Source organism: Heptranchias perlo, chromosome 8 (genome assembly GCF_035084215.1).
Source record: "Heptranchias perlo isolate sHepPer1 chromosome 8, sHepPer1.hap1, whole genome shotgun sequence".
NCBI lineage: Eukaryota > Metazoa > Chordata > Chondrichthyes > Hexanchiformes > Hexanchidae > Heptranchias > Heptranchias perlo.
Window position 1 is genome coordinate 19572225 of NC_090332.1, and position 15620 is coordinate 19587844.

The window sequence follows — 15620 nt, forward strand, 5'->3', positions numbered from 1 at the left end:
ATTTCGCAGGATACATCAGTACTGTTCAGTCAGCTGTACTGATGGGATATTTTTCTTTACCTCCTAGCGCTTTCTGCCCAGTAGTTTTTCTTCAAATAATTTTGAAGACCAAGAGGATAAATTTAAAAAACTTTACTGAGGTAAAATTGATATTGTGTTTTCTTTTAACAATAAGAGGCAGCGTGTGTGTCTGTCTGAGTGAAAAAGAAATGACAGTGTTCCGAATGCACGTCTGTGTAGTTTTTGTTTTATGTTCTATAAACTTTAAAAAGCATATTAAAGTAAGGGAGAGATGAGAGGAAGAGGGATTGGGAGAAATAAAGAGAGAGTGTGTGCTTTCTTCATTTAATATTACTTCAATTTTGAAAAAATAGTTACATTTTGAAACCAACTGATTATCTCCACCTAACAGTTAGAAAAGGTCAATGCTAATCAGATACACCTGTGAGACACAGCTTCTAATTTTTAACACCTATAAGACAAAGGGAAAGAAAGGCTGATAGAGAGAAACTCTTTCCTCATTCTAATATGATCTTTTATTTTTTAAAAAGTTGTCACATTTTGAAAGCCAACAAAGCCACTTTATTGGAAACAGATAGGAAGAGAGGGTAGGAAAGAAACTAATTAAAGGTGAGGGAGCCTTCCGCCTCTCAGTACCCACCCTTGGGAGGAGTGAGTGAGAGGGGGTAGATTGGATGGAATGGTGATGTGAGGCAGTGGAGCAAGGTGGAAGGGAGGATTCAGGGGTTGAGTGGGTCATTCAAAGAGGAAGAGGTAGGGATAGGATGGGAGTGAGGGGGTAGTAGGAAGGAAAATGAAGGGGTAGGGGACAGAATGAGAGCAAAGGGCTGGGAAGAAGCTTGAGTGATTGGGGGAGGAGATGAGACGGGACCTGCAGATCCCCACAACCCCACCCCAAATGCAGCCTGCAGTCTCGGACTCGATGGGCCGAATGGCCTCCTTCCATGCTGTAACATTTCAGTTGTCGGTGGCTCCTTTCCATGTCACACCACACAATTCCTCCCACCGAAAAGGAAAGAACAAAATAAAAAGACAGAGCGAAGCAGAAGAGGACATAAAAAATCAGCAGAGAAGAGAGTCAGCAGTGGCAAGACACGGAGAATCAGCCACACAGAAACATCAGAGATAGGTAAGACAGTGGCCATGTGAGATCAACTAATTATATTAAATTAACTATTTGGGGCATAAATTTTATTGAAAACTTTCAGAGTAGCCATGCCCCGATGGGCAAACCCATTATGCTGCCAATCGTACCAATTACACTGTGATTCCACCACATTTCGACCAGATCCTAGAAATTCCAGTCAGTGGAACCATGGGGGGATCTCCCCCTACATCAAGGGGACATGTTGGATTGTGTTCCTAGGCTTCACTATTCTTGACAGGACGTGGTAGGGCTACAGAGTTTTGTTCTGATCCATTGGTCGTAGGATTGAGTACCTCTGTCTTTATCCCAAGATTTTCCGATACAGCTGGCAGTAGGCAAGCTACTTCACTGCCAGTGCAGACCTCGAAAATATATCCCATGATATCCTTGTTATATCAGAGGCTTGGCTGGCTCTCATAATGTAGCAATGGCTCATTGTAATTCAAACCATTCTGGAGGAAACTCAGAACCGGCATTATAGTCCTAGGCACACAAAGAGCCTTGTAGGTAAATTGTGGACTTTTAAATTTTTTTATTGAGCCATTTACCAGAAAAATCTTACACTCTAGACGAATGAACTTTGGGCCACTTCCAGGAGTATCATTGATACTTTAAAGCTTCTTAAACAGTTAAGTGGCTAGTTAACTATTCAAGAAGCTTTATTGTATCAATGGCCCTGATTTTATCACAGGGCAGGATCCATCCTTGTGAGGGACCTGGGCAAACAACAAGCTCACATGTCAAGACCCGGAGAGATTTTAACTCCGGAGCCTCATTTTAGTATTCAAACCCAACTCACGCCCGAGCCCGGCAGGAATCACTGTCTGGCCGGCCGGTGGGAGCGGAAATTCGGGCGACAGGAAGGCCGCTGCCCGGGACCCATGGGAACAGTCCCCGTCAGTCAGGTAAGTGGTGAGGAGAGAAAATTATATTTTAAATGTCTGGCATAACAAGAAGTTGCATTTTGATAGTATCCCTCACATAGAAGAAGACCTCAGAGTACTTGGCAGGAGGACACAAAATTGGAGATGGGAAGAATTAAAGTGGGACCTGAAGGCTCAATCAAAAAGATTGGTTCTTAAGAGCCGTACGAAGAAAGCTAATAAACCAAAGCAATTTTGAGAGAGTGCTCCAAAGTGTGGTGACTGAATGCTCAACTCTGGGGAGCAGTGATCCAGTAACATAGGAGTGGAGGATGTAGACCAGGACATTTGGCAGAAGATCACTCAGATAAGGCAGGTCGAAATGTGGAGAGATTTGAAAATGAGGATTAGGACCTTAAAGTCGATGCACTGGTGAACAGGGAGCCAAAGAAGTTTTGCATGGACAAGAGTATCGGATACATGGGACAGGATTGTAGTTAGAGCTCTGAATTAACTGGGGTTTGTGAAATAAATAAAGGTGAGGGCTAAAGAGAAATCTATTCTCGAGCTGAAGAGAGCACAGATTAGGATTCCTGTGGCAAAGGAAAGCAGTGTTGCAGATCTGGAAAAATACACCCTTGGCAGCTGACCAAATATGGGGTAGGAAGGACAGCTGAAGGTTGAGCAGAATGCTGAGGTTGGACACCATCTGGTTCAACTTAGTGGGCTGCCAGGGAGGTGAATGGCATCAGAGCCAAATGTTCTGATGTTAGAACCAAAAACAATGGCTTCAGTTTTTCTTAAGCGAAAGGATATTTCACCTCATCTACAACCTGATGTCTTGTAACCCGATAAAGAATAAAGGGTAGAAATTCCACTGACCCCTTTGAGGGGGCAGAAGTGCAGTGAGGGAGGGGATCTTCTGCCCACCACTTTGCCCTGCCACTAACCCAATTCCAAATCCGCCAGATTATTAGATATTCAAGGCAAGCCCTGTGCCCGTAACAGCGCGGCAGAGGCACCCTCTCCACCGAGGAGGTGCACGTCGGAGCAGTGCTCTGCCACTCCAGAAGGAGGTACCCAAAGCCCAGATCGGCTGAAGAAAAATGGGCTAATGTGTGGATTCAGAGCCATCAGCTGCCCACAGTATAAAGGTGCCTTTCTGCCAACTCCTCGCCACCACACACCACTTCCCGGATCTGTTGTCGGAAGTGAGTTGGGTCCTGTAATATGTTTGCCCAAATATGTACAGGAGTATTTTTTAATAGGACACAAATGACGGGTTGACGACATGCAATGAGAACAAATGCCCTGGGGCAGCCGGCCGGCTCAGAACCGTTGCAATATCGGCCACAAGAAGCTAAGTGGAAGAGAGGGCCCCGATCTCAGGAGTTGGTGGGGGGGGGCGGAGTGTGGGGGAGTGTGGAGCTGGGGCAGTAGCAGTCCAGGCTGGTTTTGTGGGGCCTGGAAGAGCTGTCCTGCTCCTTCCTGCCCCACAAAAGTAAAGAGGGACTTCACTTTGGGATCCTCTTCAACTGGGCGGCCAGCGTGCACTGTACACGTCCCACCCAATTCAGACCAAAAATGGCAATCGGGGTCCCTCTGTACATCATAGAACCTCGATCGGAATTTTAAATGGGTCTACTGCTGGACTCGGGGCCTCTCTGGCCGCCCAGCAGTAGGCCCAGGGAAACATCGCCATGGCCACAGTGACAGTGACAACGGGGCATTTGGTTATTGTCAGTACCTGGCAGGAGGCCTAAAATTCAGCCCGCAGTGCGTGATTGACATTTTGCCAGAACTCTGGCCTGAAGAGAAGAATCCTGGCCACAATATATGACATGTGAACACTCAAGGAGAAGACAAGTATAAGGGGAATTGTATTTAAAGTGCTAATATTCAAAAAAAAAGAGCTTAAATTTTTTTTTAATTGTCAATCTTTCATCTGACCCAAATCGATCAAGTCATTCTGCCGGCTCTCCCTGGGGTGCCTGTGCTCTGAGCTGGGAGCTCAGCTCTCACTCATAGCAGCAAGAGTGTATAATTCACGGCCATCAGCTGTCCACAGTATAAATGCCTGCCCCAAACTTCTGACTGCAGCATTCAGTCTCAGACCACTGCTGCAATGATAGGGTATTCTCAGTTATATGTTGCAGCTTCCAATTTAAACAGAGGCTCCACTGTCAAAATAAATTCACAACACCAAGTTATAGTCCAGCAATTTTATTTTAAATTCACAAGCTTTCGGAGGCTACCTCCTTCCTCAGGTGAACGATGTGAAAATGAAATCCGCGAGGATTGACCTGTAGTAATCACAATTCAGTGTATTCCACCGATATACCCCAGTGAATTACAGGTAAAATTAATCCTGTTTAGTTGGCCATAATTCCCTGATTGTGTTATATGATTTCATATTCATTTCTGACCTCAGTTCCCAACTTCCTGCTACAGTTTCTCCAAGGAAAATAAAAAGGAATAATGACTATACAGATAAATACCCTCCCCCCCAAAAAAACTCCTAGCACTTCAGATGTCACAAAGTCTGTTTAATCCCAGTGCAGTGCTGCATGTGGAAGATAAATGAGAGCAGTTCTGGGTGATCAGGATGCATGAACTATATAAGTCACGCTGTGAAAAGGCGATGTAATGTGATTGTCAGCATTCGAAAGAGCTTTCTTCCTATTTCCTTCTGTCTACCTTGAAGTATTGGTGAATTGGCTTGAGCTTTGAGACTCCCTGAGCTTCTTGCTCTTTGCTGTATGTAGGGCTGGTTCCTAATATACCTGTTAAGGGGATAATGGATTCATCTCTGTCAACTGCAGGATATTAATCCAGTTGAGGAGTTCAGATGACACTCATCACAGAAATGTGACGCTCAAGTAATGTGGTAATTTTCCTCTAACTCTGAGATTGAATTAATACCTTAAATTTACTCACTGTATGAGTTATTGGCAATGATTTTCGGTTTCATCATTAATGGGGCAGGGGATGGGTGAGGTGTGCGCCTGAAGATATATGAATGGGGCCTGAGCCATTTTTATGGTAGGGCCTCATTTGAATTAAATCAGTGAGCTGCCGCTGCCAAATGCACTCCCTGTAGGCAGCACACTGATGGGGAGAGTGGGAAATCTGACGGGGCAGCCTCTACTTAAAGGCAGCCTGCAGCACCTTGAAGAGGAGTTACTTTTCTCAGTGGTGAATAGTGGAGCAGCAGGCTGACTGCGACCAGGGCCCTCAGATTCTCGAACACAGCGGTCGAGAATCTGAGGGCCCATTGACCAAGTGAGCAGCAGGAAGGAATTCCCTTCCACCCCCCCCCTCCCCCCACCTCCATGGGCAATAGGTGCCAAGACAAATTAGTCAGCAGACATGGAAAGAGGTGGCAGAGCAAATAAATGCCACCAGCTGGGTGGTGCCCCAGAACCCGGCTGCAGTGCAGGAAAAAATTAACAGATAATTCGAATGAAGCAACTTCGAATTATATGGTGTAGACTGTATTGGTAATTTTATACACAGGTAGTGGTCTTTAACACTGCTTAACAGTACAAAATGCAACTGGAGTCATGATGCTTATAGTATATCCCCCCAACACCCAAAAAAAATAATTTCATCGATTTAACAACGTGACCAAAAATATGACAGAGCACAGGACAATTCCAGCCAGGAGCTGCTTCAGCTACAAATGTTTATTTAGCTGCTTAACACAACTGAGACCAGGAACTCCTTTAAATCAGTTTCCCAATGATGTCAAATTTTGAAAACAAATAATAAAAAACAGAACTATGCTGGAGAGAAAGGTGTAAAATTTAAGAAGGATATTTTGTAATCATTTCTTTTCTAATGATGAGAATCGGGGGGGGGGGATTTTATCTGGGAGCAGGTTTCAGGTGGGCAGGGGGGCACAGGAGCAAATGTCACTCGCCCCCCCCCACCCAGTCTTCAATTTGAAGCCCGGGCTGTTTTAACTCCCAGGCATCATTTACATCTTGCTGGCCAGCTAGCTGCCCAAGATGGGTGAGGGGAAGCTGAGGCCCAGACTTTCCTTGTAGGGCCAGGTTAAAAGTTACCTTTTAGAGCTTCCAGTCCCCCCTTCCCCCCCCCCCTCGTTTTGTCTATAATAACAAGGTTCCTGCCTGAGTCAAGTGGGCACCTCGGCCGCTTAAAAAGAGGGCCCAGTTAAAGCAGCAACGGGCAGGAACGGAGCGGAAACAAGGCGGGAATGGGGCAGTACTTTTTCAAAGATGACTTTAACTGCGCGGCTGCCCCCGTGACAAATTAGCCTGACCTGCATACACGGCCGAAGAGCCCCAGAGTGCCACAAGCTATAAAGATGCATGAGCCCAACAGATGAGCTGCTTCAATGTGTGCCTCACTATTACTGGAAATGTTGCATATAATGTGGTTAGATGTTGGAAACGCTGTTGTGAGTTACTGACTCAGTCACTAGTCTCAAAGTCCAGAAATCTATTGGTTCTGTTCAAGCAGGAAGGAGTAAAGAAAACATTGGTCTGTGCGAAATGTGTGGGCTGGGAGGAATGATCAGTCTCTCGCACTGTATAAATCTTGTTATCCTCCATTGAATTCACCTTTTAAAGTGTAAAACCTTGATTAGTCCATTTAGTTAAAGCAGTGGATCCGAACATCTTCTTGACTGAGGCCATTAAATTATATGTGATGTGTCCCTACCATCATTTAGTTGGTGGTTATGCCTGTTTGGTTACAGGTTTGTCACTGCTAGGAAAAATTTGAGGTGTTAAATGAAGAATCACAGGGGCTGATTTTAACGGTCAAATCAACGTTAACAAGGCACTAATGGCCTCAAAATTGGATCAATAGACTTATCACCTTATTAACACCGACGCTCTGGACACCACCGTTTTTAAAGGGGCCTGCCACTGGGCAGCCGAAGTGTCTGCCTATTTCAGGCAGCAGACCCTTTTAATCTGCCAATCAGGGTCCTATGACATGTATAAGGCCCCGATTGCCATTTTGGGACACAACTGGGCTCAGCGTGCGCCATGCTTACTCTGACCAGTTTTACTGGAGGTATAGCCGGAGGCTCCAGATAGGTAAGTTTTAAATTATTTTTGTGGGGCCAGGAGGAGCATGAGGGAAAAAAATATAGAAAATACCTCTCCTACTCCCTTAGGCGATTGAAACTAGTTCAGGAGACCATTCTGGCCCTGATTAATGTTACAAGGTATTTACCTCTTGTACGAGCTGATCTCCGCCCCAGCCAGAAACAGATCCAGCTCCTGCTTGAAGGAACTCAGCTAATCAGCGTTCACCACTCAAGCCGGCAACCTGTTCTACAGGTCCACTATTCTCTGGAGAAGAAAGAACCTCCTACAACTAACCTAATTCTGCCCTTCCATAACTTGTAAGAATGACCCCTGGTCTTCCCTAACCTATTCAGTTGAAACAATTGGTCTACACAAACACAAACTAGTCCCGTCATCGTCTTATAAACCTTGATCAAATCACCCCTAAGTCTACACTTCTCTAAAGTTTAGAGACCCAACTCTTTAAGCCTATCTGGGTAATTAAGATGCTTTTAATCTGGGAATTAATCCTGTGGCCCTCCTCTGCATCCTTCCCAAAACCTTAATGTGAGGACACCAAAACTGGACACAGTATTCTAACTGAGACCTAACCAAGGTCTTGTACAAGGACAAAATGGTGCGCTTTGTCTTATAGTGAATGGTCCTATAAATACCCTAGCACCCTATTCGCTTTAGCTATAGCTTCATGGCATTGGTCATGAACCTTTAGAAATTGATGCACTAAAACTCTTTCTTTCACCACTAGCTTTAATTCTTTACCCTGAAGGGTGTAAGTATGTTCAGCATTTGACCTGCCCACATGCACTTTTCTAAGTTAAACGTTATTTGCCAATCGGGGACCCAATCCCCCAGGGCATTTAGATCTGCTTTTAGTATTCAAGCATCCTCTACAGTCCTAACTCGCACAGATCTTGGTATCGTCTGCAAACTTGGCAAACAAGAGCTCTACTTGCCGAAAAAAAACAGCCATGGACGACAGAAGAGGTAAGGGACAACGTAAAACTAAATGAAAAAGCATAGAAAAATGCAAAAAATAGCACAGATCCTGGTGACTGAGAGAGATACAAAAAAAACAGCAAAAGGTGACAAAACAGATTGCAAGATCTACAAAAAGGGAGTATCAAAATCAACGCAAAAAATTTTCACAATTATATTAGGAAAAAGAGGGTGGTCCAGAGCAATGTGGGCCCCTTAAAAACTGATAATGGTGATACAGTAAATAAAAATAAGGAAATGGTGGACATGTTAAATAATTACTTTGTGTCAGTATTTATAGTAGAGGAAGAGGATAGCATGCCGGACACCCCAAGGAAATCGATTCTGAATTAGGGACAGGGACTCACCAAAATTAACGTAAGCAAATTAACAGTAATGAAGAAAATAATGGCACTAAAGAGTAACAAATCACCAGGATCTGGTGGTTTCCATCCCAGGGTTTTAAAGGAAATAGGTGAGAACATTGCGGATGCCCTAGCTTTAATCTTCCAAAGTTCTCTCAATTCAGGAACCGTTCTTTTAGATTGGAAAATTGCACGTCACTCCGCTATTTAAGAAAGGTGAAAGAGTGAAACCAAGGAATTATAGACCAGTTAGTCTAACATCTGTTGTTGGGAAATTACTAGAGTCTATAATTAAGGATAGAGTGACTGAACACCTTGAAAATTTTCAGCTGATCAGAGAGAGCCAGCATGGATTTGTAAAGGGTAGATCATGCCTGATGAACCTGATCGAAATTTTTAAAGAGGTGACTAAAGTAGTGGTCAGGGAAAAGTCTATGGATATTATTTATATGGACTTCCAGAAGGCATTCAATAAAGTCCCTCATAAGAGACTGTTAGCTAAAGATGAAGTTCATGGAATCGAGGGCAAATTAAGAAATTGGCTGAGCGGCAGGAGACGGAAAGTAGGGATAATAAGCAGGTTCTCAAATTGGCAGGATGTGACTAGTGGTGTCCCATAGGGATCTGTGTTGGGGCCTCAACTATTCTTTATATTCATTAATGACTTAGAGGATGGATAGAGAGCCACATGTCCAAGTTTGCCGATGACAAAGAGAGGCAGTATTGTAAGCAGTGTAGATGGAAGTATAAAATTACAGAGAGATATTAATAGATTAAGTGAATGGGCAAAACTGTGGCAAATGGATTTCAGTGTAGGCAAGTGTGAGGTTATCCACTTTGGACCTAAAAAGGCTAGATTGGAGTACTTCAGGGTGGGGCTAAGGTGGGTATATGAAGTTAGGTCATAGATCAGCCATGATCTCATTGAATGGCGGAACAGGCTCGAGGGGCTAAGTGGCCTATTCCTGTTCCTATGTACCTAGATCATTCCCCCTACACCTACATCTAGATCATTAATGAAAATAGTAAATAGCAAAGGTCCTAACACCGATCAGTGTTGGACAGCACTGGTGAATGGTCTCCAAGCAGATCCAAATCCATCGACAACCACTTTCTGTTTCCAGGCTATCAGCCAATTCTCAAACCAGCACTGTAGATTACCACTAATTCCAAAAGATTCTATCTTGTTCCACAATGTTTGTGATTTCCCTCCCGTGAGTTGCCATCCTCATAGGTATCCCGCATTGCACAACTATCAAGTGTTATAGACTACCAAGAGTTTCCTTGAACTGCCTCTACCTGAGTCCTCCTTCTCCTCCTCCCTCCTGGTGGATGGTCATCCGTTTCTCTTTCTCTGCTTCACTATTCCTCTCCAGCTGTGTAATGACCACTTCCCACAATTTGTGCTCTAGGAACCCCTTCCTCTTCCCTTAGAGCAAATCCCAACAGTTCTTCAAACTCAGTCATTTTGAGCTTGAGAAAATCCACCTGGAAACATTTCTTACTCTTGTGATTTCCCTGGACACTCATAGTTTCCAGAAACTCCTACATCATGTACATTTCCCACAGCACTTGCTTCCACTGTCCTGCTATAATAAATTGACTCAAATAATTCAGAAAATCAAATAACTGAAAGCCAACTACACTTCAGTGCTAAACTCCAGATCAGGCCAAACTCCTTGTATTCACACAGCTGCCTTCTCACATCCCCAAGAGTATTGCATGAGAAGAGTATTAACCACATTAAAGCATATTGACTTTAAGTGTAAGTTATTGACCAAGTAAGCTTAGTAGCACATATTGGATAAAAAGGTTGTTGGAGTAACATGGAAGTAATTCCCCTTTGGACTTGCCTTAATACGCAATTGTGTCAAAATGCTTAAGACTAGTTATTTCCATTTAATAATGCCTACAACCCCTCAGCCTCAATCAAATGGCATGAATTTTTGAACGAGAATGCAAATACTCTTTAATAATTGATGTGACTTCAGGCATCATGTAACAGAGCATTTTTACAATGCAAATTATACAATCAACTCTTAGACTGTTGGCAGTTCCAGGGAAATTCATGTCTTCCTGAACTAACCAGTTTATAAGTTTTCAGGTCACGCACAGTTTGAAATAAACCATATTATTCCAGTAATAAAGCTACTCTAAAAGTGTTATTTCTCAGCACAATTTCAAGTCAAACCACAACTGCAGGACAAGGGGCCATAGATACGAACTTGTAAAAGGCAAGTACAAAACTGATGTCAGAAAGTACTTCTTCACATTAAGAGTGATTAATACCCGGAATGATTTTCTGGAGATGGTAATGGAGATAAAAATATATTTCTGTAACTGGTTGAAGTAGATAGCATTGAAACATTTAAGGGGAGACTTGCATACATGAGAGAGAATGGAATAGAGGGGGATGAGATGGGAAGAGGTAATTGCAGTGGGTGGAGGTTTGTGTGGAACAGAAACACCGACATAGACCAATCGGGTCAAATGGCCTGTTTCTGTGTTGTAGAATCGAAGTAAAGTTTCTGTGAGGAAATTGAAGCATTTATGTCTTAAGATTTAGTTTATATTGGCTTTAATTTTGTCGCAGCTCACTCAATTGAAAATCAACTTCACTCACAGAAATCATGTCCCAGCTTCACTCAATACATCATTGTGAAGATTAGTCTGTTTTGACAGGCTGTTTGATTGAGGGAGGAGGCAAGCCATTCAATTTGAATACAAACATGCTGTGTGATTTGTTCAAGTATGTGTCTGATAGTCAGCTTTGAATTTAATTGATAGCTATTTAAATTCTACTTGACTGTAGTTACTGTTTTTAAAGGGATAAATCGGTCTGATATTTTCAAACCAGTAAGTCCATTTGAGACTTTCAAAGAGGCAAGAGGCTGTCTGCAATCTTTGAAGTGAATCTGTCAGAAATTTCCAAAGACCATTAGTTGGCCAGAAACTTCTGTAGTCAGTGAGAAAATAAAAAGTATAAACAAGCAGGAAATTTATTTCAAATTTAGCTTAGCATAGAAGTTGCACGTTAGTAATTATTTTCTACAATGAAGAGCCAAATAAGCTTAACTATTTCTGTAAGAATATATGTTGAATTACTGTTATATCTCATTCATTATTGTTTAATAAGCCTGTTTAGCCGTTAAAGCTGAAAACAATGTCTAGTGTAGTGTTATACTGCTACCTTTCAAGGACAAAGAGGATCCTGTGGAGGCACTCGGCACACTGTGAATCTTGCCTAGATATCAGAGCAAACGAAGACACTCACAATGAAGACATAGGGAATTAGGGATCACCCATGAGAGGCAAAAATAACTAGAGTAAAAAAAAACAAAACCTTAACACTCCCCTCACATGCCCCTTTTTGAGGATGAAGAGTCCACATTTTTTGCGCAGATCATGTACAATCCACCCTGTATTGAACTCTGCCTCTTGAAAAAAGGTTCTGCCAAATTTCTCCCTCAAACCCAAAGATAATTAAACAAAATTTCAGAATATCTATCGGCACCTCCATCTTCATTTTTCAGCTTTGCACAGGTGATCCCTCTATGGTCCCAGCAGCAAAAGATCCCTGGTGATCACAAAGTACTTGATTGTATTGGACATGTCCTCACTTCAGAATCTCTCTTGCCTTGCCTTTTTGCTTTAAGTATTCCCCCAATGTCTATGTAAGAAGAAAACATGATTCAAACATGAGGTTTCCCACCCAATGGTGACCTTTTCTCTTGGTCATTCCAGTGGCATAATTGAAATGGTGGCTGCAAATTTTGACTGGGTTAGGAGACAACGTGGAGCCATCCAGCCCCAAAAAACTACCCTATCGGTTTGGTGGCCCGCATGCATTGTATGAAACATGTTTTCCACAGACTGAGTAGCTTCAGATTGATCCCCAGTTGGTTGCAGTTGCTGTTAAAATGATCTGAGAACAGGTTCTTGATAGGGATGGTGTGTGACTGTATGATCTAAACAGAGAAAAGGGAGGAGGAAATAATTTCAAAATAGGTGGAAAGAAGAAAGAAGCCGTAATGTTATATTTAAGAAACAAATGAAGGAGTCAACGCCTGTAGTTTGATGGAATGCAGTTTTTTTTCAAACAGTTTGGGAAACAGCCCTGTTTGTGTAAGTAATTTATAGAACTGATCATATATTATTTTAAGTGTTGTACTGTCTTAAATTATATTAATTCAGCATTGAATATGTTAGTCAGTACAACTAACAATTACCCACACAGGGCACACTGGGAGGTCCAGCTGGTTCATATAATTGGTCAGCTGGGATATCTGGTAAACGGCTCTCCACTACATGTTTAAAGGATTGCAAGTGTGAATGGCGAACCCAGAAAACCCACTCTTTTTTTTGTTTTGTTTTAGGTTTTGGCATGACAACTCCAGCAACCGTGGCAGGAAAGGTGTTCCTGATATTTTATGGCCTACTCGGGTGTGCAGCAACCATTCTGTTTTTCAACCTCTTCCTGGAGCGCATCATTACCCTGCTGGCTTTCATCATGAAGGCATGCTACCAGAGGCAGCTGCGGAGTAAAGGCCTGCTGCCTCCCATCATTCGTCGGGGATCTGCCAACTTGGACACGGACAGTTTGACCGGTTGGAAGCCGTCTGTGTACTACGTCATGCTGATCCTCGGGATTTCAGCGATTATAATCTCCTGCTGTGCTGCAGCAATGTACACGCCAGTGGAGGGATGGAATTACACCGACTCTTTGTACTTCTGCTTTGTCACGTTCAGTACTATTGGCTTTGGGGATCTGGTCAGCAGTCAGAACGCAGTTTATACAAATCAGGGATTGTACAGATTTGGTAATTTTGTATTCATACTCCTGGGGGTGTGCTGTATCTATTCTCTCTTCAATGTCATCTCCATCGTGATCAAGCAGTTCCTGAACTGGCTACTGAAGAAACTAGAATGTAGGTGCTGCCCAAGATGCCGGAGAGGAAAGATGCGCACTGGCCGGCGCAACGCTATCACGCCGGGACAATCTCGTATCCGTAGGAACCACGTCTTGGCAGATACAGATGGGCCATGTGACAGCGACACAGAGGGAAGGAGGCTGTCTGGTGAAATGATCTCTATGAGGGACCTCACTGCCTCCAACAAGGTGTCACTCGCCATCCTGCAGAAGCAGCTGTCAGAAACTGCCAATGGTTATCCTCGGACAGTTTGCGTCAACACGAGGCAGAATGGCTTCTCGGGAGGGGTGGGTGCTTTAGCCATTATGAATAACAGGTTAGCAGAAACTAGTGAAAGTAGGTGAAAAAAACAAAAGCTTTAGCGGCAATCAGGGCAGTCAGATTTTATTCAGCAAAGGTACAAAGAGTACTTAGCCTGAGTACTCTTCCTGCTGCCTTCTACAGCACATCTCCAGAATGATTCATGACATCTCACGCCACATGCAGTCCCAAGGTCTACAGCACTCAACTTAAACTATATGCATTTCTGAGGCCTCATCTATTATTGTCAGAGTTTTTTCTCCCAGTTTAAAGGTTATTTCCCTCTCCCCATTTGCAGTTTTTGTTGATTGCAGTCTTGCTTAGTGGGTTTATATGGTTCTTTCCAATAGGTGGGGGATTCAGAGCCAGATCAAGATTGCACCATATTGTTAAAAACTTTCATCATCTGACTTTTCCCTTTTTACAGAAATGTGCCTGATGAGAAAATCTTTTACATGTTTAAAATAAGGCGTAACACATATCGAGTCCCTGCAGTCTCTGTCTCTGGTACTCAGATACAGGTCACAGAGAAGAGCGGGTTTTTTTGCAAATTGGCATTGGCCAGATTTGCAAAGCCCTGGTAGTATTGGGGATGATATATTATTCATACTGTAATTACATCAGCGATCAGGAAAATGCAGCAGAAAATATTGATACATGCTGTGACCTGAAAAGCAAATTTAAATGTATTGTGTGAACAACTGCCCAATGAATAGGTCAATGACTCACAAAGAGATAAATGGAACAGATTAAGTGGTCAATTTGGTTTCTGACCAGCTATTTACACTGTACTGAAATTGTATCAAAATTTTAATTCCCTGACCAGATCCCCTCTCACTAAAACAAATCTCATCTACCACTCCATCCCACTCAAAACTTTTTGAGGATTTTCCTGCTATTTCCACAGAGGTCAACACAACCCATGTGAAATTCAATATAATCCCGATACAAAGTCTACCAGTAATTTATGAGTAATCGGCCAATCTGCATTTGGAATACAAACACTTTCACTGTGGAAGAACAGAAATAAAATGGCACTAATTAGTATTGTCAGTTAATACTTGAAAAACTAATGGCAGCCTTGTTAGGGGCTGAGTAGACACATCAGGGACAATTTTCAACTATCGCTCACCTATTTCTTGCCTGAGGAAAATCGTAGTAGGGGAAGTGGGGAGAAACCTCGGGCCCCCTTGAATGCCCAAGACTCACCTGATACAATTTGTAGGCAGGCTTGTTGTAATGGGCGCACATCACTTGCATCTGTTTTGGGTGGGAGGTTTTTTTAAATTTGCAAATTGGAGTCCTACCCCGTTGTAGGACCCTGATTGCAATTTTCAAGCACAAATGGGCAGAGTGTGCGCCCTGGATACTCTGCCCATTTATACCAGGTGGTGAGTTGCCTATCCAGCAATCCTTAAAGGGACCACTGGTGGCCCCTCCATAAAAGGGCCCCAGACCTCTTTTTCTTTATGTTTGTGGAGTGAGGAAGAGCAGGAGTGCCCCTCCTGGTTCCACAAAAATACTGCGGCCTGCTACCAGCCTTTGCTCGGCCCCTCTGGGATCAGCGTAGGAACAGTCCGATTTCCAGTCCTCCCATGACCAGTGAGCTGCAGCGAGGTGCCTATCGAGACTGCATTCAAATGAGGTCCTAACCTGAACATGTCTTGGGCCTCCCAACACTGGCTTTGTACGGGCAACGCAGCTGCTCCTCCAACTTCACACCCATTCTAGGTGTATGTTTAAAATCGCTCCCAGTGTTTCACACTGAGTAAAGTCTCGACTAAATATAATTACATAGTATTGATTAATGGGTTAACAAGGAGGCAGCTGGACCCTACGCTGGTGTGCAAACAGACACTAAAGTTAAAAGTGAACTTTTCTTATTCATTGTTTCACCAGTTTCAGAATTAGAAGGATTTTTCCAATAGTATATTTGAAATGTCAATTAGCAGTTT

At 43.2% G+C, this 15620-nt stretch overlaps 1 protein-coding gene across 1 annotated transcript in view; it reads left to right on the forward strand.

Annotated features, from left to right (window-relative positions):
• LOC137324155 (potassium channel subfamily K member 12-like) overlaps positions 1-13709 on the forward strand; it is a 45354-nt gene extending 31645 nt beyond the window's left edge. The window contains exon 2 of the mRNA XM_067988297.1: positions 12811-13709. Within this exon, the coding sequence (XP_067844398.1) occupies positions 12811-13709 (899 nt within the window). The remainder of the gene's footprint in view (positions 1-12810) is intronic.
• Positions 13710-15620: the final 1911 nt, after the last annotated feature.